Genomic DNA, 27,319 nt, shown 5'->3' with positions numbered 1-27,319 from the left:
TGACTTCTGGCTACGCCACTGCTGTGAACGGAGGTTACGGGCGGGAACGTAAGGGGAGATGAGGGTAGAAAGATAGTGAGGGGCAGCAGACTGAGTGCATTTGTAGGTAAGAAGGAGAAGCTTGAATTGAATGCGGTATCTGATCGGAAGCCAGTGAAGTGACCTGAGGAGAGGGGTGATATGAGTATATCGGTTCTGGCGGAATATGAGACGTGCAGCAGAGTTCTGAACAGATTGAAGGGGGGATAGATGGCTAAGTGGGAGGCCGGTGAGGAGTAAGTTGCAGTAGTCCAGGCAAGAGGTAATGAGAGCGTGGACGAGAGTTCGGGTGGTGTGTTCAGAGAGGAAAGGGCGAATTTTGCTGATGTTAAAGAGGAAGAAGCGACAGGTCTTGGCTTTCTCTTGTCCTATTATACCTTCATTCAAATGCTGAGGTTTTCCTTCAGTAAATGACCTTGGCCAGGCTCCTCTGCTGTCAGAAAGTAGGTGTGTGGTGAGAGGGAAAGGCTTCTCATGTCCTTCACACTGTTTCACATGATGCTCACCTGGATCTTCCTTGCAGCCTTACAGCTGGTTCCCACTTACCTTGCCAGCCAGGAATGTGAGCAGATCCTGCAGCGAGAAGGAACTTTTTACCTCCTGGGATATTTCTACATCTGTGAACCCACCAAGTTTGAGTAAGCAATGATAGCATATCTATATCTTATCTCGTTAAAAGGGTGATTACAATGGATTCATTTGAATAGGGTCTCAGGTGAGGTTAACTGCTCGGTCTTTGTGGCTCAGAGAGAACTAGATTTTAAGGAGTAGTGCAATGTGACTTTCTTAAAATTCAGGTACTTCAGCACTGTTTGACTACATGGGTCACTGTATTACAGCTCAATATAAATGCAATAATGACGTCCTATGCTTGTATGAATTAAAATGAAAAATGCAGTGAACATAGTCAGCTTCAGGAGAAAATGATTTTTTTGTTTTGTTTTTGCAGGAGGTTTAATCCACTTGCTTTGACAAGTATAGTTTCACCATTGTAGCTCCAGTAAGGAATTGGGTGACTGGACATTAAGATACCCAACCCTAATGTATAGGTTCTTAGTCTCAGTCAAAAGACTAGAAGGGACCTTCCTCCACCCATGGCCCAGATCCTATGGTTGGGTGTTGAGCAAAAAAAGGCCAAAATGCAGGGCCAGGAGGACAACCACACTCCTTAACTTTGAAGAGGGGGGGGGGGGGGGGGGACTGTGAACGCTGTGTCTGCAGCTGCCCCAGTGCTTGGGGAAGAGAAAGCATGACTTGGCGTGTGCGTGCATCAGGGGCGTAGCTAGACTTCGGTGGGAGGGGGGGTCCAGAGCCCGAGGTGAGGGGGCACATTTTAGCCCCCCCCCGCCATTGCCGACACCCCCCCGCCACCGCCAGTACCACCAACAACAACACTCCCCCTGCTGACAACCCTCCCGACCCCCGCCCACCGTCGCCTACCTTTGCTGGCGGGGGACCCCAACCCCCGCCAGCCGAGGTCCTCTTCTTCCTTCATTCTGTTTCTGAAGACTTCGGCTGGCAGGGGTTGGGGTCTTCTGCCAGCAAAGGTAGCAGACGGCGGGTTGGCGGCGGGAGGGGGGGTTGAGAGGGTCATTGGCAGGGGGTCCAGGGCCAAATCTACGGGGGCCCAGGCCCCCATGGCCCCATAGTAGCTACGCCACTGACGTGCGTGTGTATATATATATATTGATGTGAGCGTCCGTGGCGTATTGGTCTACAATTGCTTCTCCAACTTTTACGTAAGACTGAAGTGTAGAGTCTGCGTCACATGTTGAGGAAGGGCCTCTTCTTAGCGTTGCTTAAGACTGCGAACCTGTGTGAGGTGAAGGGTTAATGCCCTCACACCCGACCCCACTGGGGACATTATTATTGTTACTTTGTCATTTATGTCCTGGATTTCCAAAGAAACTTGGTTCAAGGCAACATTCAAGGGGGGGAGGGGTCTTTTACTAAGCGCTCGCTAAACCGGACGTACCGTCGGGCTACCGCAGCAGCCTGGTGGTAGATTCCACCCCCAGTGTACGCCATTTGCAACGCTGCAAAAATATTTGTAGTGCCGACAGTACTGCCCGGTTACCGTTGGGTTAGTGCGGGAGCCCTTACCGCCACCTCAATAGGTGGCGGTAAGTGCTCCCCCCCCCTCCGAAATGACCGTACGGCAAGTGCTTTACATGCCATATGGCCATTTCTTTTAAAAAAAAAACCCAGCCTTTTACCCGCTGCGGTAAAAAGGGGACCTCAACGCACGTCAACCCCTCATGCTGCAGCTTAGTAAAAGGACCTCTCGATGCATTAAAAAAATCATTAATCGTAAGCCATAATATAGCCTAACATTAAAACTACAGCTATACAACTAAATAAAGGACAAAAATCAATATTCTAAAACTAATCTCCATACATATAGGTCAGTATAATTTATACTTACAGTTAAACATAAATCTCCCTAGTCCATAAACCATAAAAAAAAACAATAGTTTCTGTACTAAATCAGCCTGTAAAGCAGTAAAACCACTTAGCAAGATTACTCTCCGACCATAATCAAAGTGAGAAGATTAAATTTCCTGTCAACGAATGTTTAAAAAAACAACAAGCCATTTATTTTCCTCCAAAGGATGTTAGGTTTTGCCTCAATTTAACAATAGATGGTAACTCTAAACATACAGGCTAAAGGAGTCATTTCTTGAGGCCTATGTACTCAACCGTGTTAATGCGGGTTACGTGAAAAGTATGTTAGGTATAAAACCTCTGTGTTAACTGTTGGGGGGGGGGGCATTCCCAGCACATTGGGAAAGGCAGCCATGCAGTTAATGCAGAGAAAAAGTCACTGCCACTCATGCAAAGCAGTTAGACACACGTCTTGAGGTGGCATTAACCGCTCTGCATTACACTGCCACGTTAGCAGTTAATGCGTAGTAACAACTTCTGCGTTAACTCTAACGGGCACTTCCTGCCCGTTCCATACAATGTTCAATTCACTAAAACTGAGCATGTGCGCGGGGAGCGGCGGCGAACAGCGCTGGAGGAAGGCTTCTGCTGGAAGGGCTTAGGGACTCCTGCCAGCCAAACCAGCAGGCTTTGGGGTGCCCAAAGCTCCCCATGTCTACACTAATGGTTGAGGGGATAGTGAATTCGATAAATATGGAGGAAGGCTTCTGCTAAAGCTCAGAAAGGCGGTATATCAATTCCCATTTCCCTTTCCCTAATCTGAACAAATGGCTTTTATGGGTGGCAACATCTGTTGCTCACCTTGTCCCCCACCATCTCCAAAAGCTAATCTGAACAAATGGGTTGCTCTGAATTTCGGTAAGGGAAATGGGACTTGATATACCGCCTTTCTGAGTTTTTTGCAACTGCATTCAAAGCAGTTTACATATATTCAGGTACTTATTTTGTACCAGGGGCAGTGGAGGGTTAAGTGACTTGCCCAGAGTCACAAGGAGCTGCAGTGGGAATCGAACTCAGTTCCCCAGGATCAAAGTCCACTGCACTAACTACTAGACTACTCCTCCACTTGGTAAGGATAATTCAAGTCTGAGACTCGATGGAAGAGAGTTCCAAAGAGTTGGGGGTGATACAAAAGACTGCTGAATGTCTTGTAACATCAAGTCTAGATAGAGATACCAAAGGAATATGTAATCATCGATCATTGAGCGAACGTAATAGTCTAGGAGGAGCATATGGGGTTATCATTGATGATAAGTACAAAGAGATTCCTGTAGCCAAAGTTTTATGGGTTAGAGTTAAAATTTTATGTTGAATATGGTAAGGTATGGGCAACTACTACTACTACTACTTAACATTTCTAGAGCGCTACTAGGGTTACGCAGTGCTGTACAATTTAATAAAGAAGGACAGTCCCTGCTCAAAGGAGCTTACAATCTAAAGGACGAAATGTCAAGTTGGGGCACTCTAGATTTCCTGAATAGAGGTATGATGGTTACGTGCTGAAGGCGACATTGAAGAGGTGGGCTTTGAGCAAGGATTTGAAGATGGGCAGGGAGGGGGCCTGGCGAATGGGCTCAGGGAGTTTATTCCAAGCATGGGGTGAGGTAAGGCAGAAAGGGCGGAGCCTGGAGTTGGCGGTGTTGGAGAAGGGTACTGAAAGGAGGGATTTGTCTTGAGAGCGGAGGTTACGGGTAAGAATAAAGGGGGAGATGAGGGTAGAGAGGTAGGGAGGGGCTGCAGATCGAGTGCATTTGTAGGTTAGTAGGAGAAGCTTGAACTGTATGCGGTACCTAATCGGAAGCCAGTGAAGTGACTTGAGGAGAGGGGTGATACGAGAATATCGGTCCAGGCAGAAGATAAGACGTGCGGCAGAGTTCTGAATGGACTGAAGGGGGGATAGTTGGCTAAGTGGGAGGCCAGTGAGGAGTAGGTTGCAGTAGTCAAGGCGAGATGTAATGAGAGAGTGGATGAGAGTTTGGGTGGTGTGCTCAGAGAGGAAAGGGCGGATTTTGCTAATGTTATAGAGGAAGAAGCGACAGGTCTTGGCTATCTGCTGGATATGCGCAGAGAAGGAGAGGGAGGAGTCGAAGATGACTCCGAGGTTGCGGGCAGATGAGACTGGGAGGATGAGGGTGTTATCGACTGAAATAGAGAGTGGAGGGAGAGGAGAAGTGGGTTTGGGTGGAAAGACAATGAGCTCGGTCTTGGCCATGTTCAGTTTCAGGTGGCGGTTGGACATCCAGGCAGCAATGTCGGATAAGCAGGCCGATACCTTGGCCTGGGTTTCCGCAGTGATGTCTGCTGTGGAGAGATAAAGCTAAATAAAGATGATATTGGAAACCGTGAGATGAGATCAGGGAGCAACTAATGCTTTTGAATCTAAAGAGGTATAATGTGATCACAAGCGGTGCAAAACAGCTTGAGTAAGAGAGCATGGAACCTTAGACTCTTTTGGGAGAAAGGCGTATCAGGCTGGCATGCTCGCATCCGAAGTCCTACCAGCTCTTCACGAGCATTCATTTGCGCAACTCAGTGCGGCAGCTTGGGAGTTTACTTGATACACTCCCATCTGAGCAGGCTGAGTTTTTTCGCCAAGTGGTCAGGCAGCAGAAGGCGTGTTGCAAGTTCCTGTCTAGGGGCATTTACGACACTTCCGATGTGACATCTAGTTTTTCTGCTTTGGGTATAGTGCTGCGCAGACTCTCGTGGCTGCGTGCCTCTAACCTGGATTAGAGAACTCAGCAGATATTGCAGATATCCTGTGCCGGGGGAGGGGGGGGGATCATCTTTTTGGAGAGAAAGTCGAGGACTTCATTGATCATCTCTATCAGCGTGATAACGCTATGGATTCTCTCTCTCTCCCGCCGGGCGCCTTCTGCATCCACTTCCTCATCCAGGAAAAGCTTATAAGCTTATTTGCCTTCCCACCTTTAAAAGGTAAAAAGAGGATTAAATGACTGGAAACTGTACTTTCTTTTCAGGCAGCAAGATTAGGTAAAGTTATTACTAATTTCTTATTATTTGCTAGGGATTGTATGCATTTTAGAAATTCAATTAAAACACATTTATTTAGTAAATTCCGCTTAGGGAAATAGATAAGAATGATAAGTATATAAGAAGAGCCCTACTGGGTCAGACCCATGGTCCATCTAGCCCAGTTACCTGCTTCCAACAGTGGCCAATCCAGGTCACAAGTACCTGGCAGGAACCCAAATGTTGTAAGCAGTGCATTTTTTCTAGCGAAAAAGGTGCCGGTACTCAAATGCCAGGCCACCCTTCAGGGCTGGGGTGATCACTGAGGGACCCACCCCACAATAGCCAGGCCCCCTGCAACCAGTCACAGAGTCTATGACAAGGCAGAATTGGTGTATTGGGCCTGAGCTCTTTCATTAAAACTTGGGGACCATGGGTCAATTTTAGCAGACAATGGAAAAGGTGCCGGTACTCAGTACCCCCAAGTACCCCCTCAGAAAAAGCCCTGGTTGTAAGAGGTTTTTAAAAAAAAAATTTTTATTTATAACCATTTAAATTTTTACAAGCGTTAAAACAACTTGCTGGAAATACAGAGAAAGTAATATATAGGAATTATTTCAGTCAGGTAATTCTATTCTCTTCCTTAGACCACTAAATAGGGAGAGTGAAACAAGACAAGGAGATCAATTAAACAGTAAACAGAAAAAAAAAAACCCGTGGTATTAACCTGATTATCCCCAGATATTACTCGTCTAATTCATTATTCCACATTGATCATCTGGTTGGCTTCTTCAAGGCCAATACGGTGTATAGTCAAATCATTTCATTACATAAGTACATAAGTAATGCCACACTGGGAAAAGACCAAGGGTCCATCGAGCCCAGCTTCCTGTCCACGACAGCGGCCAATCCAGGCCAAGGGCACCTGGCGAGCTTCCCAAACGTACAAACATTCTATACATGTTATTCCTGGAATTGTGGATTTTTCCCAAGTCCATTTAGTAGCGATTTATGGACTTGTCCTTTAGGAAACCATCTAACCCCTTTTTAAACTCCGCCAAGCTAACCGCCTTCACCACGTTCTCCGGCAATGAATTCCAGAGCTTAATTACGCGTTGGGTGAAGAAACATTTTCTCCGATTTGTTTTTATGTTTCAACAATTTTTTATTGATGAGGTCACATGGTATACAATTCCATCTCAGTCAATATAAATCGTATACCAGCGAAGTCTAGTACACATTACTAAACCTGAAATGTCCATCATCAATGTTTTCCAAACTTTTCTCCCCTATCCCTTCCTTCTTGTCTTCTCCTATATCTATAATGTGTACGAGTATAATTACTGTGCAGTTGCATAACTATTAACAATAAACTTTTATATGAAACTTCAATATTTATAACTCGTGTTTTACTCAGTGTATTATCCCAACAATATTTACTGGTGGGTCCTCTTAATGTGCTCCTTCAAAGGATTGTTCTCCTACCTAATAATACACATGTCCATCTATTATGCATTGAACATTACCCTTCCCACTCCTATACCCCCCCTCCCCCCAACCTCCCTCCCCAAACATCATGGTTAGTTACCTCTACCTCTGCACATGCTATTCCTACCAGAGTGTAAAATATTGGTCTTGCTTCTTTTGGCACTGTGCTCCTCTTATAATAGGGGCAGATTATTGAGCACTGCGCTTCTCGCTTTATGTGAGATACTGTGTAAATATCTGTTCCAAATTGAAATAAAGGCTTTTCTTTTCTTTGGGATGCCGCGTGCCGCTCTAGCCTCCCATAACATCAACTCATGATGGTGGGTGGTTCCTCTTGCAACCAATGCCTCAGTATACATTTTTTCCCCACTGCATATGCCTTACCCAGTAATAGATCCGTGTTCTTGTCTGATAGCTCATAGGCCCCCCTTTTGTTTAATAACACCCCTCTCCACGAGGGAATTAGTCTGTGGCCTATGGATCCTTTTCCAGAATATTTTCACTTTGATACAACTCCAAAATGCATGCAGAAGTGTATTTCTCCCTTGTCTACACTTTACACACTGAGCATCCGGTGCACAGCCCGCTCTTGCTACCTGTGTTTGTGCCGTGTATCCCCTATGTAATATCCTATACTGGCTCTCCTGTAGCTCTGCCCCGCTAACTTGCCTGGGGATATCTTTTGTCAACTTTGCAAAATTTACTCCCTTCAATTCATATCCCAGGTCTTTGCTCCAAGCCTCTATGAGTGCTCCATAGTTTTGGGGTGGAGAGAGCGACAGCAGGGCCCGGTGCAAACTAGATATGGATACGTGACCATGTGCATCCCCTTTTAAGAATTCTCTGAGTTTTTGTCCTAATTTTGTGCCCAATGCCTCTTAATCTAAGCTGTACCAATAGTGATGTAATTGTCTGTATGTAAAGTGATCTTTGTTAGTTAGAGAAAGTCTCTGCCTTAGGTCTTGAAATGTATACAAACCTCCTTCCTCATTAACTATGTGTTCCATTAGGCTGATTTTCTCCGATTTGTTTTAAATTTACTACACTGTAGTTTCATCGCATGCCCCCTAGTCCTAGTATTTTTGGAAAGCGTGAACAGACGCTTCACATCCACCTGTTCCACTCCACTTATTATTTTATATACCTCTATCATGTCTCCCCTCAGCCGTCTCTTCTCCAAGCTGAAAAGCCCTAGCCTCCTTAGCCTTTCCTCATAGGGAAGTCGTCCCATCCCCGCTATCATTTTAGTCGCCCTTTGCTGCACCTTTTCCAATGCCACTATATCTTTCTCGAGATGCGGCGACCAGAATTGAACACAATACTCAAGGTGCGGTCGCACCATGGAGCAATATAACAGCATTATAACATCCTCACACCTGTTTTCCATACCTTTCCTAATAATACCCAACATTCTATTCGCTTTCCGAGCTGCAGCAGCACACTGAGCAGAAGGTTTCAGTGTATTATCGACGACGACACCCAGATCCCTTTCTTGGTCCGTAGCTCCTAACGTGGAACCTTGCATGACGTAGCTATAATTCGGGTTCTTTTTTACCACATGCATCACCTTGCACTTGCTCACATTAAACGTCATCTGCCATTTAGCCGCCCAGTCTCCAAGTCTCGTAAGGTCCTTCTGTAATTTTTCACAATCCTGTCGCAAGTTAACAGCTTTGAATAACTTTGTGTCATCAGCAAATTTAATTACCTCGCTAGTTACTCCCATCTCTAAATCATTTATAAATATATTAAAAAGCAGCGGTCCTAGCACAGACCCCTGAGGAACCCCACTAACTACCCTTCTCCATTGTGAATACTGCCCATTTAACCCCACTCTCTGTTTCCTATCCTTCAACCAGTTTTTAATCCACAATAGGACTATCCCATGACCCTCCAATTTCCTCTGTAGCCTTTCATGAGGTACCTTGTCAAACGCCTTTTGAAAATCCAGATACACGATATCAACCGGCTCCCCTTTGTCCACATGTTTGTTTACTCCTTCAAAGAATTGAAGTAAATTGGTCAGGCAAGATTTCCCCACACAAAAGCCATGCTGACTTTGTCTCAGTAATCCATGTCCTCTGATGTGCTCTGTAATTTTGTATTTAATAATAGCCTCTACCATTTTCCCCGGCACCAACGTCAGATTCACCGGTCTATAATTTCCCAGATCTCCCCTGGAACCTTTCTTAAAAATGGGCATTACATTGGCCACTCTCCAATCTTCCGGTACCACGCTCGATTTTAAGGATAAATTGCATATCACTAGCAGTAGCTCCGAAAGCTCAGAGGTGAGAGGCGCTGTCAGGTCAGTGCAGTGGGCCCGGCACGGAGGGGGGAGGGAACGGCAGCGAGGAGAGTAGCTGGAAATCTCGCCCATTTTAACTGGCTTAATGGCTAGTTATTATTATTAATTACATTTGTACCCCGTGCTTTCCCACACATAGCAGGTTCAATGCGGCTTACATAGTAATAGGGATTACAGAGTATTGATAGAGAAAATATAAATTAAGTTCAGTCGAATAACAAAAAAATATAGGTAGAGAAGGGCAAGGGTGAAGGGAGTAGGAGAAGTATAAGCAAGGGTAGGTGAGCGCTGGAGGAGGGGTAGAGGAGGTGGGAGGGGGACGGGATACGGGATAAGCAAAGGAATTTTGGTGGGAGAAGTAGGAAACCTTCAGCCCTGTCTCTGGTTGTTTTACAGATTGAGGGATTACGTCCTCGCACAAGCTTTCAGGTTTGCAGTGGGACACAGCAACGTTGGTCGGAGCATCACTTTGGGATATAAATTGGTGACTTTTTGTGAGCAGCCTTCTGGATGCACAGCGAAAGCTCTTGAAGAGATTGAAAGGAATCATACACGAGGTCTGCAAATTATTGTGACCATATTTTTTTCAGGAGCTGAACTACCATCATCATTCAAAAATATACCACAGGTAATGTTGGGGGGGGGGGGGGGGGGGGGGGGGGGGAGGGAGTTAAATAAAATTGACATAGCAAAGCCGTAACAACAGATAAAGTGCTGGTCTGATGACATCTGCTAAGTGGATATGTATTTTATTTTATTTGTTGCATTTGTATCCCACATTTTCCCACCTATTTGCAGGCTCAATGTGGCTTACAAAGCTCCGTTATGGCATTCGCCATTCCAGAGTAGACGTTACAATTGGTGTTACATAGAGAATAGGTTGACATGATAAAATTAAGCATACAGGCGTAGAAAGAGATCGATCAAAATGGAGGTCGAGTGGTAATGTGTTGTAGTTAAAGTTATTGGACGTTGTGGTATGCTTTGTTGAAGAGATATGTCTTCAGAGACAGGAATAACTGCAACGCAGAAGGGTGAGACCAGGAACAATAGACTAGCCAGAGCTTCCCAGCCCCTTCCTGGGGGACTCCACAGCCAACTGAGTTTTCAAGATCGCCACAATGAATAAGCACGAATTAAACTTCTATCTGCTGTGTTTCCAATGCATGCAGACTTACATCTCATGCATATTCATTATACGGATCCTGAAAATGGAGTCCCCAGGCCAAGCTTTCAAAATCGATTGGTGCTAAGTTGTAAGGCCCAGTGACGTGGCCAAGGGTGGGCCTGGATGGGCCCAGGCCCATCCACTTTGGGCTTAGGCCCACCCAGTAGCAGATTGTAAGCTCTTTTGAGCAGGGACTGTCTTTTCTTCATGTTAAATTGTGAAGCGCTGCGTACGACTGGTAGCACTATAGAAATGATTTGTAGTAGTAGTAGTAGCACACCTATGATGTGGCTGGCAGGGATCCCTAAGCCTCACCAGCCAAAAACTCCCAACAACTGTCCCTCCTGCATACCTTGTAAATAGCAGATCTTCGCCTGCAGTGAGCAGCGACTGATACATACTGCTCGCACCAGCCCCACAGCCTTCCCTCTGACGTTTTCCCACCTATGCGGAAACAGGAAGTTGCATCAGAGGGAAGGCTGTGGGGCCAACATGAGCAGTGTGTATTAGTTGCTGCTGGTGAAAATCTGCTATTTAAATGGTATGCGGGAGAGGGGGATGTTTGAGAAACCAAATGGCATGTAGGCAAGAGAGGGAGAGACCAAATCACTTGTGGGACAGGGCAAAGTTCTTCTGCCCACCCATCCTGAGCCCAGGCCCACCCAAAATTGGGTGTCTGGCTACGCCCCAATGTAAGCAGAAACACTGAAGGGTGAAGAAAACTGATTCCCCAAGTAACACTTGAGACTTTACATCTTTCCACTTATTTTCAAATACCTATGTAATCTTTTTTGTTTTAAGTCTTGTACTTGGATCCTTTTCTTGTGGTCACGGGTTCTTTTCTCATAGGCAGTGGGGTAACATAATAAGACCGGCCAGGGCAGGGAGCCGCCATGTTGAGGTATGGAGTGAGGGGGTTTAGGGGGCACTAGGCCACTAGGGTGGGTGGGGAGGAGGCAGCTAGTAGGGTCCCACTGGACCACCAGGTATTTTCTTTATTGCTGTGGGGGGGGGGGGGCCTTTTGTGTGTGAGGAGGGTGTCTGGAGGTGTGTCTAGGGGGGGTGTCCTGTGAGCATGCAAATGCATGCTGGACAGGGTCTCCCCATTCCTCCCCAATGCCCTAGCAAACTCTAATGCCAACTTTTTGGCGTAGGGTTTGCTGCGGGAGCAGCGCCCTTGTTTGACACGCTGCCCACTGAGCATTGGGGAGGAATAGGTAATGACCTGTTTAGCATGCATTAGCATTCTCATTGTTACATGCACTCGCCGGCTCTGGTCATCGGGTGGCAGCAAACGCGGGCGCTAATACAGCGCTAATGGCCTCTAGTGCTCGCATTTGCTTCTGATCATTGACAGGGGCATAGCCAGACTTCGGCAGGAGGGGGGTCCAGAGCCCGAGGTGAGGGGGCACATTATAGGCCCCCCCAAGATGCCGCAGAACCCCCCCGCCACCACCACCACCAACTTTGACCCCCCTGCCGAATATCCTCTTGACCCCCCCTGCCGCCAACCCTCCCCTGCCGCCGCCTACCTTTGCTGGCGGTGGACCCCAACCCCCACCAGCCGAGGTCCTCTTCTTCCTTCGTTCTGTTTCCGAGTCTGACGGCCTGCGGCGGGAGGGGGGGGGTCCAGGGCCAAATCTGTGGGGGCCCAGGCTCCTGTGGCCCCACGTAGCTACGCCCCTGATCATTGGTCTAAGAGATAGCCTGTCTGGCTGCCCTTGAGCACTTAGTCCTATGTAAACTAATCCCATCCTGTCTACCTACACTGACATCATCAAGGGTCAGACTAGGGAGGGTGGGGGCATTCAGAGCTGCCTGCAGTATCTCCCAGAGACCTTTGGCTAATTCTATGGGTAGGCCCTGAATCCTTAGGCCCAGATGCTCAAAACACCAGTGCTACACTAAACAGCGCTGAAAAAAATACCACCACGAAAGCTCGATAAAGGAACTCCCTAATGCTCAATGCTAATGACATGCAAATGATGTGCTTTCTTAGTGTTAAGCATTAGGGAGTTCAGGGGGAGGATTGTGTGTCAGGCACAGTTCTTAAGCGCATGCCCAGAATGCGCAGAGGGGGAGGGAAGAAGGGAGGAGTAAGAGCTGTTGGTTGAGTCAGTCTTCTGCAAGGTACTTTCTAGACACCCTGCTTTAATTAAAAGTTTAGCAATTTACCTCCCCCCCCCCCCACACACACTCCCGGCAGCAGATCTGCAGGCAGGAGGCGAAGTGGAAAATGGCAGTGTCTGTCGTGCAGGCGTGCCGCAGTCTGGCACTCTCAACATGGCTCCTGTCCCTTTGCTTTGCGTCTGCTCTGCCTAGAGTTCACAGCCCCCCCGAGAAGGAAGGGTGAACATCATATACACCGAACTGGGCAGGGAGCTGCACTGCGAGCCTGGACAGACACCTAATGCCAGCTCGGAGCTGGCAAAGGTTCTGCAGCGGTAAAGTCAATTCCCATGCAGTGAGTTAGCAACTCAATGCACAAAAACAGATCTGAGCGTAATTCCCTCAGAGGTTGCTGATATTCAGTCTGGGCGCAAGACAAGTTATTGTGGAAACATACACATTGAAATTCTGTTAAAAGGCGAGGTTCCTCAACCACAGAAACGGTACCTCATCAGGCAACAGAGCCAGTAACTAAGATTGCAAAGATACTGGAAGAGAGGGGTCTGGTTAGAGTAGACCCCTGTCTTCAACATGCAACTCACCAGCCTGGGCAATAGTTAGACCTGGGGGGTGGGGGAGGGGGTCAGAACTGCTGCAGTATCTCCCAGAGGCCTTTGGTTAACTCTCTGTGTGGGCCTTGAATCCTTAGTTAGGCTAACTTTCAGGTTAGGCCCTGAACATCACCAATGTCATGCTGACAACCTACTTGTCTTGTCTGCCCTGAGTAAATTGTGAACTCCACAGAGCAGGGACTATGTCACCCAGGGCTTTTTTTGAGGGGGTACTTGGGGGTACTGAGTACCGGCACCTTTTCCATTGTCTGCTAAAATTGACCCATGGTCCCCGAGTTTTAATGAAAGAGCTCAGGCTCTACACACCAATTCTGCCTTGTCATAGATTCTGTGACTGGTTGCAGGGGGCCTGGCTATTGTGGGGTGGGTCCCACAGTGATCACTCCACCTCTGAAGGATGACCTACCATTTGACTACTGGCACCTTTTCCATTGTCTGGTAAAATCGACCATGGTCCCCAAGTTTTAATGAAAAAGCTCAGGCTCTACACACCAATTCTGCCTTGTCATAGATTCTGTGACTGGTTGCAGGGGGCCTGGCTATTGTGGGGTGGGTCCCTCAGTGATCACCCCACCCCTGAAGGGTGGCCTCGCATTTGAGTACCGGCACCTTTTCCATTGTCTGGTAAAATTGACCCATGGAACCCAAGTTTTAATGAAAGAGCTCAGGCTCTACACACCAATTCTGCCTTGTCATAGATTCTGTGACTGGTTGCAGGGGACCTGGCTATTGTGGGGTGGGTCCCACAGTGATCACTCCACCTCTGAAGGATGACCTACCATTTGACTACTGGCACCTTTTCCATTGTCTGGTAAAATCGACCATGGTCCCCAAGTTTTAATGAAAAAGCTCAGGCTCTACACACCAATTCTGCCTTGTCATAGATTCTGTGACTGGTTGCAGGGGGCCTGGCTATTGTGGGGTGGGTCCCTCTGTGATCACCCCACCCCTGAAGGGTGGCCTCGCATTTGAGTACCGGCACCTTTTCCATTGTCTGGTAAAATCGACCATGGTCCCCAAGTTTTAATGAAAAAGCTCAGGCTCTACACACCAATTCTGCCTTGTCATAGATTCTGTGGCTGGTTGCAGGGGGCCTGGCTATTGTGGGGTGGGTCCCTCAGTGATCACCCCACCCCTGAAGGGTGGCCTCGCATTTGAGTACCGGCACCTTTTCCATTGTCTGCTAAAATTGACCCATGGAACCCACGTTTTAATGAAAGAGCTCAGGCTCTACACACCAATTCTGCCTTGTCATAGATTCTGTGACTGGTTGCAGGGGGCCTGGCTATTGTGGGGTGGGTCCCTCAGTAATCACCCCAGCCCTGAAGGGTGGCCTCGCATTTGAGTACCGGCTCCTTTTCCATTGTCTGGTAAAATCGACCATGGTCCCCAAGTTTTAATGAAAAAGCTCAGGCTCTACACACCAATTCTGCCTTGTCATAGATTCTGTGGCTGGTTGCAGGGGGCCTGGCTATTGTGGGGTGGGTCCCTCAGTGATCACCCCACCCCTGAAGGGTGGCCTCGCATTTGAGTACCGGCACCTTTTCCATTGTCTGCTAAAATTGACCCATGGAACCCACGTTTTAATGAAAGAGCTCAGGCTCTACACACCAATTCTGCCTTGTCATAGATTCTGTGACTGGTTGCAGGGGGCCTGGCTATTGTGGGGTGGGTCCCTCAGTAATCACCCCAGCCCTGAAGGGTGGCCTCGCATTTGAGTACCGGCTCCTTTTCCATTGTCTGGTAAAATCGACCATGGTCCCCAAGTTTTAATGAAAAAGCTCAGGCTCTACACACCAATTCTGCCTTGTCATAGATTCTGTGACTGGTTGCAGGGGGCCTGGCTATTGTGGGGTGGGTCCCTCAGTGATCATCCCACCCTTGAAGGGTGGCCTAGCATTCGAGTACTGGCACCTTTTTTGCTAGAAAAAATGCACTGCATGTATCTGCATGGTGTTGACTAAATGACTAAATCCATGGTGTGGGCGTACAACAATATTCAAAACAAAAAATTCCACACGGTACAAAATGACTAAATTTCCAGGGAAAAAGCCTCAATTTTTGACCAATTTTTGATCTCGGAGCTCTTTGAGACTTTTTCCCTGGAAATTTAGTCATTTTGTTTTGGATTCTGCATGGTGTCGCCCAGACCTGGTCACAGTAAGACCCAGGGAGTGTTCAACTCAGCACAAGCCAAGCTATCTGAAAAGAGGAACAACCTGGTACGATTCAAGGAGTGACCAACACTGGAAGATGATGGTGACCTTATACATAGTCATCATTGAAGAGATGTCATTTCCAACCCTTCATCAGTGTGCATAAAGGAAAGATTTCATAGGATAAATAATTTCATAGGAAATGTCTCATGTTTTATAATGTTCTAATACTCCCTAGACCAGTGATGGCGAACCTATGACACGCGTGTCAGTACTGACACGCGTAGCCATTTTCGGTGACACGCAGAGAAGCAGCGGAGTTCCTTGAGCGCGACCTCCCTCCCCCGGTGAAATCACCCCCCCCCCCGGTGCATGTTTACCCGCTGGAGGGGGGTGCCGTGTGCGCTCCTATTGGCTCCCTCCCTGCTGTTCCCTCTGCCCCGGCTCCTGCACGGCCGTTAGGGGATCTTTGATCTCACTTCCGGCCGGCGGAGCAGAGAGCAGCGGAATGCCGTGGGGGACGCATCTCTGAGGGCCCTGTGATCACCATTACCAGCAACCATCATCCAATCTACTGTTCTGGGGTGTCGTGGATTTGTAATTGACCATCATTACTGAGATAGGTGAGGGGGAGGCTGGGAGAGGCGAGGGCATGTGCTATGGGTGCCGTTTCCCGCCATTAGAAATAGCGGCAGCCGTCTTAATTTACATAAGGTGGTCAGTTAGGCTAGTTAACCCCTAATTGCCTGCAGGGCTAACAGGCTATCTATAATTCTATCTTCTGTCTCTGCCCCCCTGATGGAGAACTCAAAAAATAAAAAACCAAGGTTAAGTAAAGGAAGTGGTAGTAGCAGTAGCCGACCCTTTCAAGAGACATGGACCGAGATGTATGGCATTATAGAAAAAAATGGCAGATCATTTTGCGTTCTATGTACTGAAACGGTAGTAAGCAGAACGTGGAATATAAATAGACATTTTGAAACTAATCATTCCCAGCTCTTGAAAAAAAGTGAGGATGAAAGGAAGGAATACATTTCCAGGCAGCTACACTTTTATAAGAGCCAATCTAAGTCCATCCTTAAATTTGTAAAAGGTTCTACAAATTTAACATCTGCAAGTTTGAGCATTGCTCACTCCATAGCTCAGCATGGAAAAGCACTCAGTGAGGGAGAATTTATTAAAGAAACTCTCCTAAGATGTGCACCAGTTCTATTTCATGATATGCAGAATAAAGATGCAATTATTAAGAGAATATCTGAGTTACCAGGAAATTTGGAGTGCCTGGATCCAATTACCAGACACTTTTAGCACCCTGAAAAATATAGCAATGGCTTTACTCACAATTTTTCCCTCTACGTAGTTTTGTGAAACCTTATTCTCAGCGTTAAATAATATCAAAACCAACAAAAGAAACAGATTGAAAGATGAAGTTAGTAGTGCTTACTTGGGCTTGAAGTGTACAAAATACCAACCTTCAATTGAAGATTTAGCCAATGAAATTCAGCAACAAAAAAGTCACTAATAGGCAGATTAGTTAAAGAATTCCCCCTCCCCCTCACTTATCTTAGTTCACGGCACCCCACACAAGTTAAATAATATCAAGACCAACAAAAGAAACCGACTGACAGATGAACAAAGAAGTCACTAAGCAGGTAAGTTAAATAAATAGGTTTTGGTTTATTAAATACAGTTATATATTACAATTATACATTTTTGTTATTTAAACTATAAATATCGCGAAATTATGGTTTTTTTCTCGAAGTGACACACCACCCGAGTTATGCTCGGTTTTTTTGGCGAATTTTGACACACCAAGCTCAAAAGGTTGCCCATCACTGCCCTAGACCTATCCGATCAATCTATGACCATTTACCATTCAGGAAAGAACTAAAAACCCATTTATCATTTATAATTTTTATTAGTTTTATAAACTTAATACAGACATAAACTGTTCAAGTGAAATACAGCCAGGCATAACAATAAAGTTATTACAGAAGAATTATCTTTTCATAACATAGTTTAAACATTGGCTTCATTAGACCTCAATTATTAAGGAAAACGAAGGGGGGCAAGAATTAAGTGAAGATTATTTAATGCAAACAATGATAAAGAAACTATGGCGTCGTTTTCTCATATTTATGTCTCTAATGTTGTCTAGCTTTTAGGAAGGTCTTAAGCTGATCCGGTGTATAGTAAACATATTTTATCTGATTTAACCTTATGACACATTTACACGGATATGCAAGAAGGAACGAACCTCCTAAATCCAAAATTTTAGACCTCATAGAAAGAAACTTTTCCTCTTTTCTTGAGTAGTCTTGGTCACATCAGGGTATAGCCAAATTTTTTGGCCCCCAAACATATGGTTAGCTGATCTAAAATAAAGTCTCATTATTGAGTTTAAGTCTTGTTGGAAAACAAAAGAAACTATCAGCGTCCCCCTTTCTGACACATCTTCAAATGATTGTTCCAATATGGCTGTAACATTTTGCAAATCAATGGATTTTTCTCCCTCTGTTTTTTTCATGGTGGTTGGAACATAATAAATTTTGTTCAATGGGGGAATAACTTCTTGAGGAAAATTAAGATTTTCTTTCAAAAATCTGGTAAACATATCCTGTGGAGAAACTCCTAATAGTCTGGGAAAATTAAGCACCCGAAGGTTCAATCTCCTATTAAAGTTTTCCATTTGTTCAATTTTCCTTCTTATTTCTGAGTTTTCTTTTATTACAGCCACCTTAAATTCATCTGTTTGTTTAGTCTCTCTCTGCAAGGCCTCTATTTCCAAAGAAACATCTTGTTTAACCATAGCTATAGAGCTCTTTACTTCCTGCATGTTCAAGTTCAAAGTTTTTACCTCTTCAGGTGACTGCCATAAGGTTTTCTCCATTTCAAGCAATTTCAGCCAGATCTTACCCAGATTCACCTCCGTTTCATCCGCAACTGATGTTATCACTGCAAATTCAGGTTCCCTACAGGGCTCACCAGATTCACCCCTTCCGGGTTCCACTGGAAACCCCGCCCGACTCGCTGCAGTTGCTGGGTTGGGAGGGATCTTGGAGCTCGGCGGAGGAGAAAGAGATGTTTCAACTTCCAGCGTGGAAACCGCTTCACCGGGATCACACGCTAAGGAATCCAACCCGCTTGTGCGAGAAATTGCGGGGAAGAAGTGTTCTAAGCCTCGTTTCGCCGGAGTGGACGTCTCGGTAGGTAGGGGAACCCCCCGAATCGTCGCTTTGCGCTTTGTATGAGGCATATTTTAGAATTTGCGTTTGTATTCGGCAAAACGAAGCTGGAGCTCACTTGCTACACCACCGCTCACGGCGCCATCTTGACACGCCCCTAAAAAAAAAAAAAACATTTATTCAAGCAAGCCTACCCAAAGGACCCAGATTCATCTTATGAACCCATCTACCTAACATATACCGAAGAGACAACGACATTGACCCAGACTATATCTCCCACCTTACCCTCCCCCCTCTCTATCGCCTATCTCTACCTACCCATCCATTCTATTACTATGTTTTACTTAATTTCTTACCTTATCCAACAAAATTCTGTATTACCTATTACTGTGTAAGCCGCATTGAAACCTGCTTTTAGTGGGAAAGTGCGGGATACAAATGTAATAAATAAATAAATACATTATTTCATCCCAGTCATTTTATACCAGCTTTTTCACAAATAAATGATAAAGTGACAGGTTCTTACAAAAGTACTAACACATTAAAATTCTAAATCCATACAGAGTTAATCTCATTTGCAAAGTGTGGATTTAGAATTATATTCTATAGCAAATGCCAAGTTACGATTGAATTATAACACGTTAAAATGCATTTTATTGAGCAGCAGAAAAATCAGTGGGTGAATGATAATTTGCTTCTATGAGTTGGAAATAAGGAGATTTTATTTGTTTATTGTGTTGCATTTGTATCCCACATTTTCCCACCTATTTGCAGGCTCAATGTGGTTTACAGCGTATCGTCATGGCATTCGCCATACCAGATTAGATAACAATTGGTAGTACATAGAGAACATGGATGGCATAGTAAGATTAAGCAAACAGATATGAGAGGAAAACATTTGTGAGGCCAGAAATTCCACTTTGCCCTTCCTGTGTTTAGTATAGCCAGTTGTACCCATTTCTGTGGGATCACTTGGGCTCGTTTCTCTGTTACTGGTTAATTATATGAGAAATGCAGACTATCTCAGGAAAATAGCTCTAGCCATGACTGGTCTTTATGACTCCACCTGTTGTCCCTAGTTCTTAAGTACTGTTGATTAACTGTAAAGAACAGTAATTCTGGATGTTTTTTTATAGGTGAATGTTAACGATCAAATAACCATCTATGGGAATCTGTTTAAACGGAATTATGAAGGTGCCCTTGATAGCCTCATGTCACTGATGAAAACCTTCCAGTGGAACCTCGTTGGGTTTATTCACAGTTATAGGCCTGAACTCAAAGACTTGATTGAAGAATTTGTTCAGGCAGACAAAAGAGAGATGTGCATTGATTTTAAACACTCTGAAACGTTTAATGGGATGCCCTCAGTTCAAAAAATCTCCACTTCAAAATCAAATGTGACTGTTGTTATTGATAAATTTGATAACTTATGGTACATGAAAAAGGCAATGGAAAAACTGGAGCTGGAACGCTTCACAGGCAAGCAGCTCATTCACTGCTGCATCCAGACCATTTTTGATCTACAGGGAATAGTATTTAACGGTTTCCACGGAACTTTATCTATGTGCAAGAAATCACGACCACTTCCTGGATTTCTAGAGTACCTACTAGACATGAGTGTGCAAGACCTCGGAAACACAACTGTCAAAGCTTTATTCCAGAAGTCGTGCTTTTCATGCTCCGTCAAAGCTGGATTCGTGAAACCCTGCAAGAACTTGGATACGGCTGTGCCAGTTGATACTAATGCAGGCTCTTCCGCTTCACCCAAATGCCCAGCTGGTCCCACAAACATCTGCAGATCATGCCTGACCAGCTTGGCTGAACTGGATCCCAATTTCATGATGTATTCATTCATAAAGAAGCTTGGACTAGCAACAGAAGAGATGTACCGAAAACAGCACCCATCCCTTCCACGCAATGGTTCTCACTTCAATGGAGACCAGGTACAACATTGTGGCCCTTCCCTGACTATCCATGTAGTCTAATTGCTTGATAATTTATCAATGGATATTTTGTTATGTGGTCACTGATACTGAATATCAGTATTGGGAGGCGGGGCTAGTGCTGGGCAGACTTATACGGTCTGTGCCCTGAAGAGCACAGGTACAAATCAAAGTAGGGTATACACAAAAGTAGCACACATGAGTTGTCTTGTTGGGCAGACTGGATGGACCGTGCAGGTCTTTTTCTGCCGTCATCTACTATGTTACTATGTTATGCTACTTGTTATTCTTCTCTAAGGATAGGTACCATAAAGCGGATTATGGGAACTAACGGCAGATATAGACTATTAACAGACTCCTGGGGGCAGTTCTCCAACTGGGCACCTCCATTTAGGTGGCCAAGGATGCATGATGAGAGCTTATTCTATAATGACATCTGTGTGCCCAGATTTTATTATAGAATACTAGTGTAAGCCTGGTACATAGCCAGACCTCAGATTTTTTTTTTTGGGGGGGGGGCTGAGCCCAAGGTGTGTGTGTGGGGGGGGGACGATGACAAGATTTTGCCCTGCCCTTCTGCTGCTCTCCACCCCCATGACCCCACATATCTGAGCTGGAGCATTTCCCCAAGGCCCGCTAGCAGAAGCCCTCCTCCATCCAAAGCCTGGCAGTAGGTGGCGTTTTTCCTGGACCGCTCCCCTGCACCTGCATGGTTTTTGTGAAACTGAGCATGCACGAGGGTGGCCCGCCCTCTGCGTATACTCAGTTTTTGCATACGTGTGGGGAGTTGGCCTCCCTTGTGCATGCTCAGTTTCACAAAAACCAAGCAGGTGTGTTGGGAGGAGAGGGGAGCATGACGGTAGCTCAGGAAAAGCACCACCAACCTGCCAGACCACATAGAGAAGGGCTTCCATTGGCAGAACTTGGTGACCCCTGCCAGCCAAAGTAGCAGACAGCGTCTCAATTTGGGGGGAGGCCCAGGCCCAGTATTTACACTCCCTTGGGTAGACCAGCTGTAGACTTCGCATAACTGAGGATGCCTAAATGCAGCAGCGATACGCACAACTTACAGTATTCTATAAGTTATATGTGTAAGTGGAAGCCACGCCCATGCTTCACTCATATGTACACCCCTTGCATTTACACGCTGCGCCACGGACATGTGCTTGTACAGAATGGCACTTGCTCATGAAATTGACACACACAGGGGCTGCGTAAATGCAGTTGCCCAGTTATAGAAATGCACCTTTACTAACCACCCCAAAACCAGCCCCTCCCTTCATTTCTGTACAAACATTATCTCTATGTATCAAACAGTAATAGGTCTTATTAGTGCAGCTCAGGGGTGGACACAGTGGTCGGGGCCCCCCTCCCCCGCCACTGCCTGCCGCCCCACCGCTGTGCCACCGCTGCCCTCCCCAGTCCTGTCTTGAAAGGCCTGGTAGTCTTGTGGCTTCTTTGGGGGCAGGAAAGAACCCCACTCTTTCCTGCCCGCTAACCTCCTTGATCGCCGTTGTGCCCAGCGGCAGTGCTGCCATGTATTTCAAAATGGCTGCCGAGACTTACCATTGGTAGTCTCGCGGGTCTCGGCAGCCATTTTAAAAACACGGCGGTGCCAGCACCGCCTTGCAGAGTAGTGGCAGTGGGCAGGAAAGAGTGGGATTCTTTCCTGACCCCGACAAGACCACTAGACCACCAGGCCCTTCAAGGTAGGACCAGGGAGGGCTGCAATGTGCTGTGGCGGTGGGCAACTGGGCAGAGCCTCTGGGCCCCTTAGAACCTCTGGGCCCTTGGGCACTTCCTGGTTGCCCAAATGGTCAGTCCTCTCCTGGTGCCACTGCACCAAATGGGCTAATCACCCACATTTCTAATTCCAAGAATTGACTCATTGTTGTCAAACCCAATCTGAATTGCTATGCTGTGTTTCAGCTCTTTAGTGCGTCCAAGAGGATTAGATGTGAGTCAATTTTCAATCAACCACTGAACGGAAAAATTTTAGCCGGTTATCTTAAAGAGAACTTTTAGCCAACTCTACCCAATGAAGATTCATCTGAAACTGCTTTAAGGTTATTGTGTTGTCTGGATCATATTCAACATTGGGCTATTAATAATGTACTAAAATTAAATACGAATAAGACCAAATTATGATGGTTTAATAATCCCAATGTTGTGGTTCCTGACACAATGGTCTTATCGTCTGGTTTTGTCTTTTTCCTGTGGAGACCAAATCGAGAGAACTGGGTTTCATTTTGGATTCATCTTTAGCGTTGGAAACACAGATTGATCATCTATGGCAAACAAAAAAAACCCATTTTTTAAAACTCAGGTAGTTACGACTGGTCAGATCTTATTTTGACCAGTCGACTTTCGCCTTGCTTGTTCAGGAACTTGTTCTATCTCACACTGACTACTGTAATGTGTTATACTTAGGATTATCATCTAGGCTGATGTCTAAATTACAACCGATATTCAGAATACGTCCGCTTGTTTAATCTTCAGGTTAAAAAAGTTTGACGGGATTACGCCTCTCTTGCGTTCACTTCATTGGCTTCCAGTTCATTAATGATTAATACAATTACAACGATTATTGATTCTTTGTTCTCCAAGTGAGAAAAGTCTCCATCAAAAAATTTTTTTAACTCATTATTCACTTATTCCATTTTTGGAATACTTTACAGGTTCTGCTGCATCTTGAATCCTCATATAATTGTATTTAGGAGAAAATTGAAAACTTTCCTATTTGATGATTGAGATTTTATTGTTGTAATTATTATTCTTGTATATTTTGTACGGTATTCAGTTGACTTTGTTGTAAGCCGTAGTGAACCCTTTTTAGGGGATACAGCAGCAGCAGTATATAAACTGATATTGACTCAGAATTCACCTAAATCTAACAAGTCAAAATGTAACCAGTCAAGTTTTGGAATGATTTCTGCAGCTGGGGTTTGCCCGCTTAAATTTAGTCAGTAGTGACATTGAAGAACACAAGAAACAAAACCGCAAAGATGACCAACAAAAGCAAAAACAAAAAATATAAAAACAAGAATAAAATATATATATATATAAAACGTCAACATTTAAAATTAATCATAAAATATGTATTTAAAAGATGAATCCATCAAAATCAAAAAATTACATAAAAAAGACGACACTTTGGATGTAAAAATGAAGAGTCAACTTTATTAGCCAAACTGTAGCAGGGAGAAAGGGACACTAGTTCGGTTTGATTGCATAGATCAGAGACGCTGCTCTGATCTTCTCCGCTCAACAACTTTGTTCCCAGTACAATTGAGCACTATAGCTTCAGTTTATTGGTAAGACACACATATTCTTTTTATATTTGGATAGAATTAATAATCAACAGACGGCAGGGAAGACTCCTGACGCAGGCCAGTACGGCCGAAACACAGCGGTGTCGAGTCCCTTTCTCCCTGCTACAGTTTGGCTAATAAAGTTGATTCTTCATTTTTACATCCAAAGTGTCGTCTTTTTTATGTAATTTTTGATCTTGATGAATTTATTTTTTAAATACATATTTTATGATTTTTTTGTTTTTTGTTTTTGTTAGTCATCTCCGCTGTTTTGTTTCTTGAGAGGTTCCATAAAGACATTTCTACAATGGAGAACAGATCTCAAGGCCGCTGGAATCCCAACATGATGGGGGACGACTGCTGGTTTTTGCAACGGGAAAATATGACCGGTCACAAACGCAAAAGCAGATGCCTGAAGCACTTTTAACAGTACTGGGCCTTGATTGCATAGATCAGAGACGCTGCTCCGATTTTCTCCGCTCGACTCCGTTTCGAGTACAATTGAGCGCTATAGCTTCAATTTATTGGTAAGACACACATATTGTTTTCACATTTGGATAGAATTAATAATCAACATACGGCAGAGAAGACTCCTGACGCAGGCCAGTATGGCCGAAACACAGCTGTGTCGAGTCCCTTTCTCCCTGCTACCGCTTGGCTAATAAAGTCGATTCTTCATTTTTACATCCAAAGTGTCGTCTTTTTTATGTAATTTTTTGATTTTGATGGATTCATCTTTTAAATACATATTTTATGATTAATTTTAAATTTTGACGTTTTTTATATATATATATTTTATTCTTATTTTTTTGTTTTTTTGTTTTTTGCTTTTGTTGGTCATCTTTGCTGTTTTGTTTCTTATTGAAGAACACAATCCATTGATCGGGTTTGCTCTTGACAAACTTTGTTTTTAAATACTACTACTTATCATTTCTATAGCACTACAAGGCATAAGCAGCGCTATACACCATACACAAAAAGACAGTCCCTGCTCAAAGAGCTCACAATCTAAATATGGAATGTTGATAGTGGAATAGCAACATTCCATGTAGAATCTCAAATAGTAGCAACAGAATCTCAATAGTAGCAACATTCCATGTAGAATCTCAAATAGTAGCAACAGAATCTCCAATTGTAGCAACATTCCATCTAGAATCTCAAGTAATAGCAACATTCCAGAATCTCAAATAGTAACAACATCCCATGTTCCACTGCAGTAACCACTAGGCTACTCCTCCACTAGCAACATTCCATGTAGAAGCCTGTCCTTGTGCGGCTGCGCAGGCTTCTGTCTCTGTGAGTCTGACGTCCTGCACATACGTGCAGGACGTCACTCACAGAAACAGAAGCCTGCGCGGCCGCATTGCTGATCTGCAAGGGCAGGCTTCTACATTACTACTACTTATCATTTCTATAGCACTACAAGGCATACGCAGCGCTGTACACCATACACAAAAAGACAGTCTACTACTACTACTTAACATTTCTAGAGCGCTACTAGGGTTACGCAGCACTGTACAAATTAAACAAAGAAGGACGGTCCCTGCTCAAAGGAGCTTACAATCTAAAGAACGAAATGTCAAGTTGGGGCGGTCTAGATTTCCTGGGTAGAGGTGTAGTGGTTAGGTGCCGAAAGCGACATTGAAGAGGTGGGCTTTGAGCAATGATTTGAAGATGGGCAGGGAGGGGGCCTGGCGTATGGGCTCGGGGAGTTTGTTCCACGCGTGGGGTGAGGCGACGCAGAAAGGGCGGAGCCTGGAGTTGGCGGTGGTAGAGAAGGGTACTGAAAGGAGGGATTTGTCTTGAGAGCGGAGGTTACGGGTAGGAACGTAAGGGGAGATGAGGGTAGAGAGGTAATGAGGGGCTGCAGATCGAGTACATTTGTAGGTTAGTAGCAGAAGCTTGAACTGAATGTGGTACCTGATCGGAAGCCAGTGAAGTGACTTGAGGAGAGGGGTCTTTATGTGAACAATATCTTTATGTGAACAATATCTGAATATTTACATAATATAACAAACAGATGTAACCAAAAAAGCAGCTTCTGATACAGAACATTGAAAGTTATTGCCATACAATGTTCCGTTTACAAATTGATCATGTTATTCATTGTTAGTCTAAACTGTAAGATCCCTCTGTTTCATGGACATTGGGAGAGGCACAGAGTAATATAATATGATATATACAATGGAGTAATACTTCAGCCCTTATCACAGCTTTCTTCCTGTCAGTTCCAGGAATTCATAATCGCAAACTACTCCCCCTTAGCACCAGTCAACCAGGAACCATTTGAAGCATGCTATTGGAAAGTGAGTGAGGATGAAGAAATAGAGCTTCTTAAGGTGGACATCGATCTGGAAAGAGCGACATCTGAGTCCTTTAATCCTCCTGAGAGAACAGTGCGAGTGCAGGGTGGGGAGACCATCACAGTAAGTGAATTCTCTTCCTTGAAGTCCCACAACAGTTCAGAGTTAAGGCCACTTTCCTTTCCTCTTCTGTGTTGCGAGCAGGTGCGGACTGACCATCTGACCAACCGGTCAGTGCTCAAGGGCCCAGTGCCGTTGGGGGGCCCAGTACCTCCTCCCCACATGTCCGACATCTGGCATTCCCCCTCCATCCCTGGGTCCAGCGCTCCCCTTCTCTCATCCCTTCCCCCCCTCCCCGTTTATCTCAAAAGTCCCTTTCTCTGTACACAGCCATGGCTGTCACTGACCAGGAGTGGGGGGGGGGGGGGGGGGGGAGGTGAGAGAGGGGGGTGCCAGATCCAGGGATGGGGAGGTGAGAAAGAAGGAATGCCAGACCTGGGGATGGAGGTGGGGTGAGAGATGTGCGACCCAGGGTGAAGGGGGAGGGATATGGGACCCAGGGGTGAGAGGGGGCCTGGGACTCTCTTATTGCCTGGGGGTCCAGATCCTTGTCAGTCTGCCCCTGCTTGGGAGTGAGGAGTCCTGGGGGCTCATGGCTGCTTCTTCAAGCATGCACTTCATCCCTAGCCTGCTTCTATGACCTGATTTCCATGCTGTAGAGCAGGGGCGTAGCTAGGTGGGACGGGGGCATGGGCCCCCACAGATTTAGTCCTGGCCCCTGTTTTTGCTGGCGGGGGTCCCCAACCCCCGCCAGCTGAAGTTTTCTTCAGCACTAGACTCCGGCGCATTTGCTGATCTGTGCTGCTGTCTTCTTGAGTCCTGCACATTCCTTGCGGTGGGGTAGGGTGGCGGCTGGGGGAGGCGAGCTAAAATGTGCCCCCCCACCTTGGGCTCTGGACCCCCCTCCCGCCGAGGTCTGGCTATGCTCCTGCTGTAGAGTACTCCCCCACTCCACATCTGAGCCCACAGATGCCAGCTCTATGGTACAGTGGGCTAAGCACTTGCAGTATTGAGTAAGTACCTTCATTGTGACCAAGGGGTAACATAGTAACATAGTAGATGACGGCAGAAAAAAGACCTGCACGGTCCATCCAGTCTGCCCAACAAGACAACTCATGTGTGCTATTTTTTGTGTATACCCTACTTTGATTTGTACCTGTGCTCTTCAGGGCACAGACCGTATAAGTCTGCCCAGCACT

The 27,319-nt window shown here is 45.6% G+C and overlaps 1 protein-coding gene across 1 annotated transcript in view; it reads left to right on the top strand.

The window, feature by feature from the left end:
- The first annotated feature begins 537 nt into the window (after nucleotides 1-537).
- Nucleotides 538-27,319, top strand: part of LOC115471368 (extracellular calcium-sensing receptor-like) — a 38,013-nt gene continuing 11,231 nt past the window's right edge. Inside the window, exons 1-4 of the mRNA XM_030205066.1 lie at nucleotides 538-677; nucleotides 9,650-9,881; nucleotides 19,640-20,446; nucleotides 25,986-26,183. Coding sequence (XP_030060926.1) covers nucleotides 538-677; nucleotides 9,650-9,881; nucleotides 19,640-20,446; nucleotides 25,986-26,183 — 1,377 coding nt within the window. The remainder of the gene's footprint in view (nucleotides 678-9,649; nucleotides 9,882-19,639; nucleotides 20,447-25,985; nucleotides 26,184-27,319) is intronic.

Source organism: Microcaecilia unicolor, chromosome 5 (genome assembly GCF_901765095.1).
Source record: "Microcaecilia unicolor chromosome 5, aMicUni1.1, whole genome shotgun sequence".
NCBI classification, from domain to species: Eukaryota; Metazoa; Chordata; class Amphibia; order Gymnophiona; family Siphonopidae; genus Microcaecilia; species Microcaecilia unicolor.
This window is presented reverse-complemented; position numbering and strand designations above follow the sequence as displayed.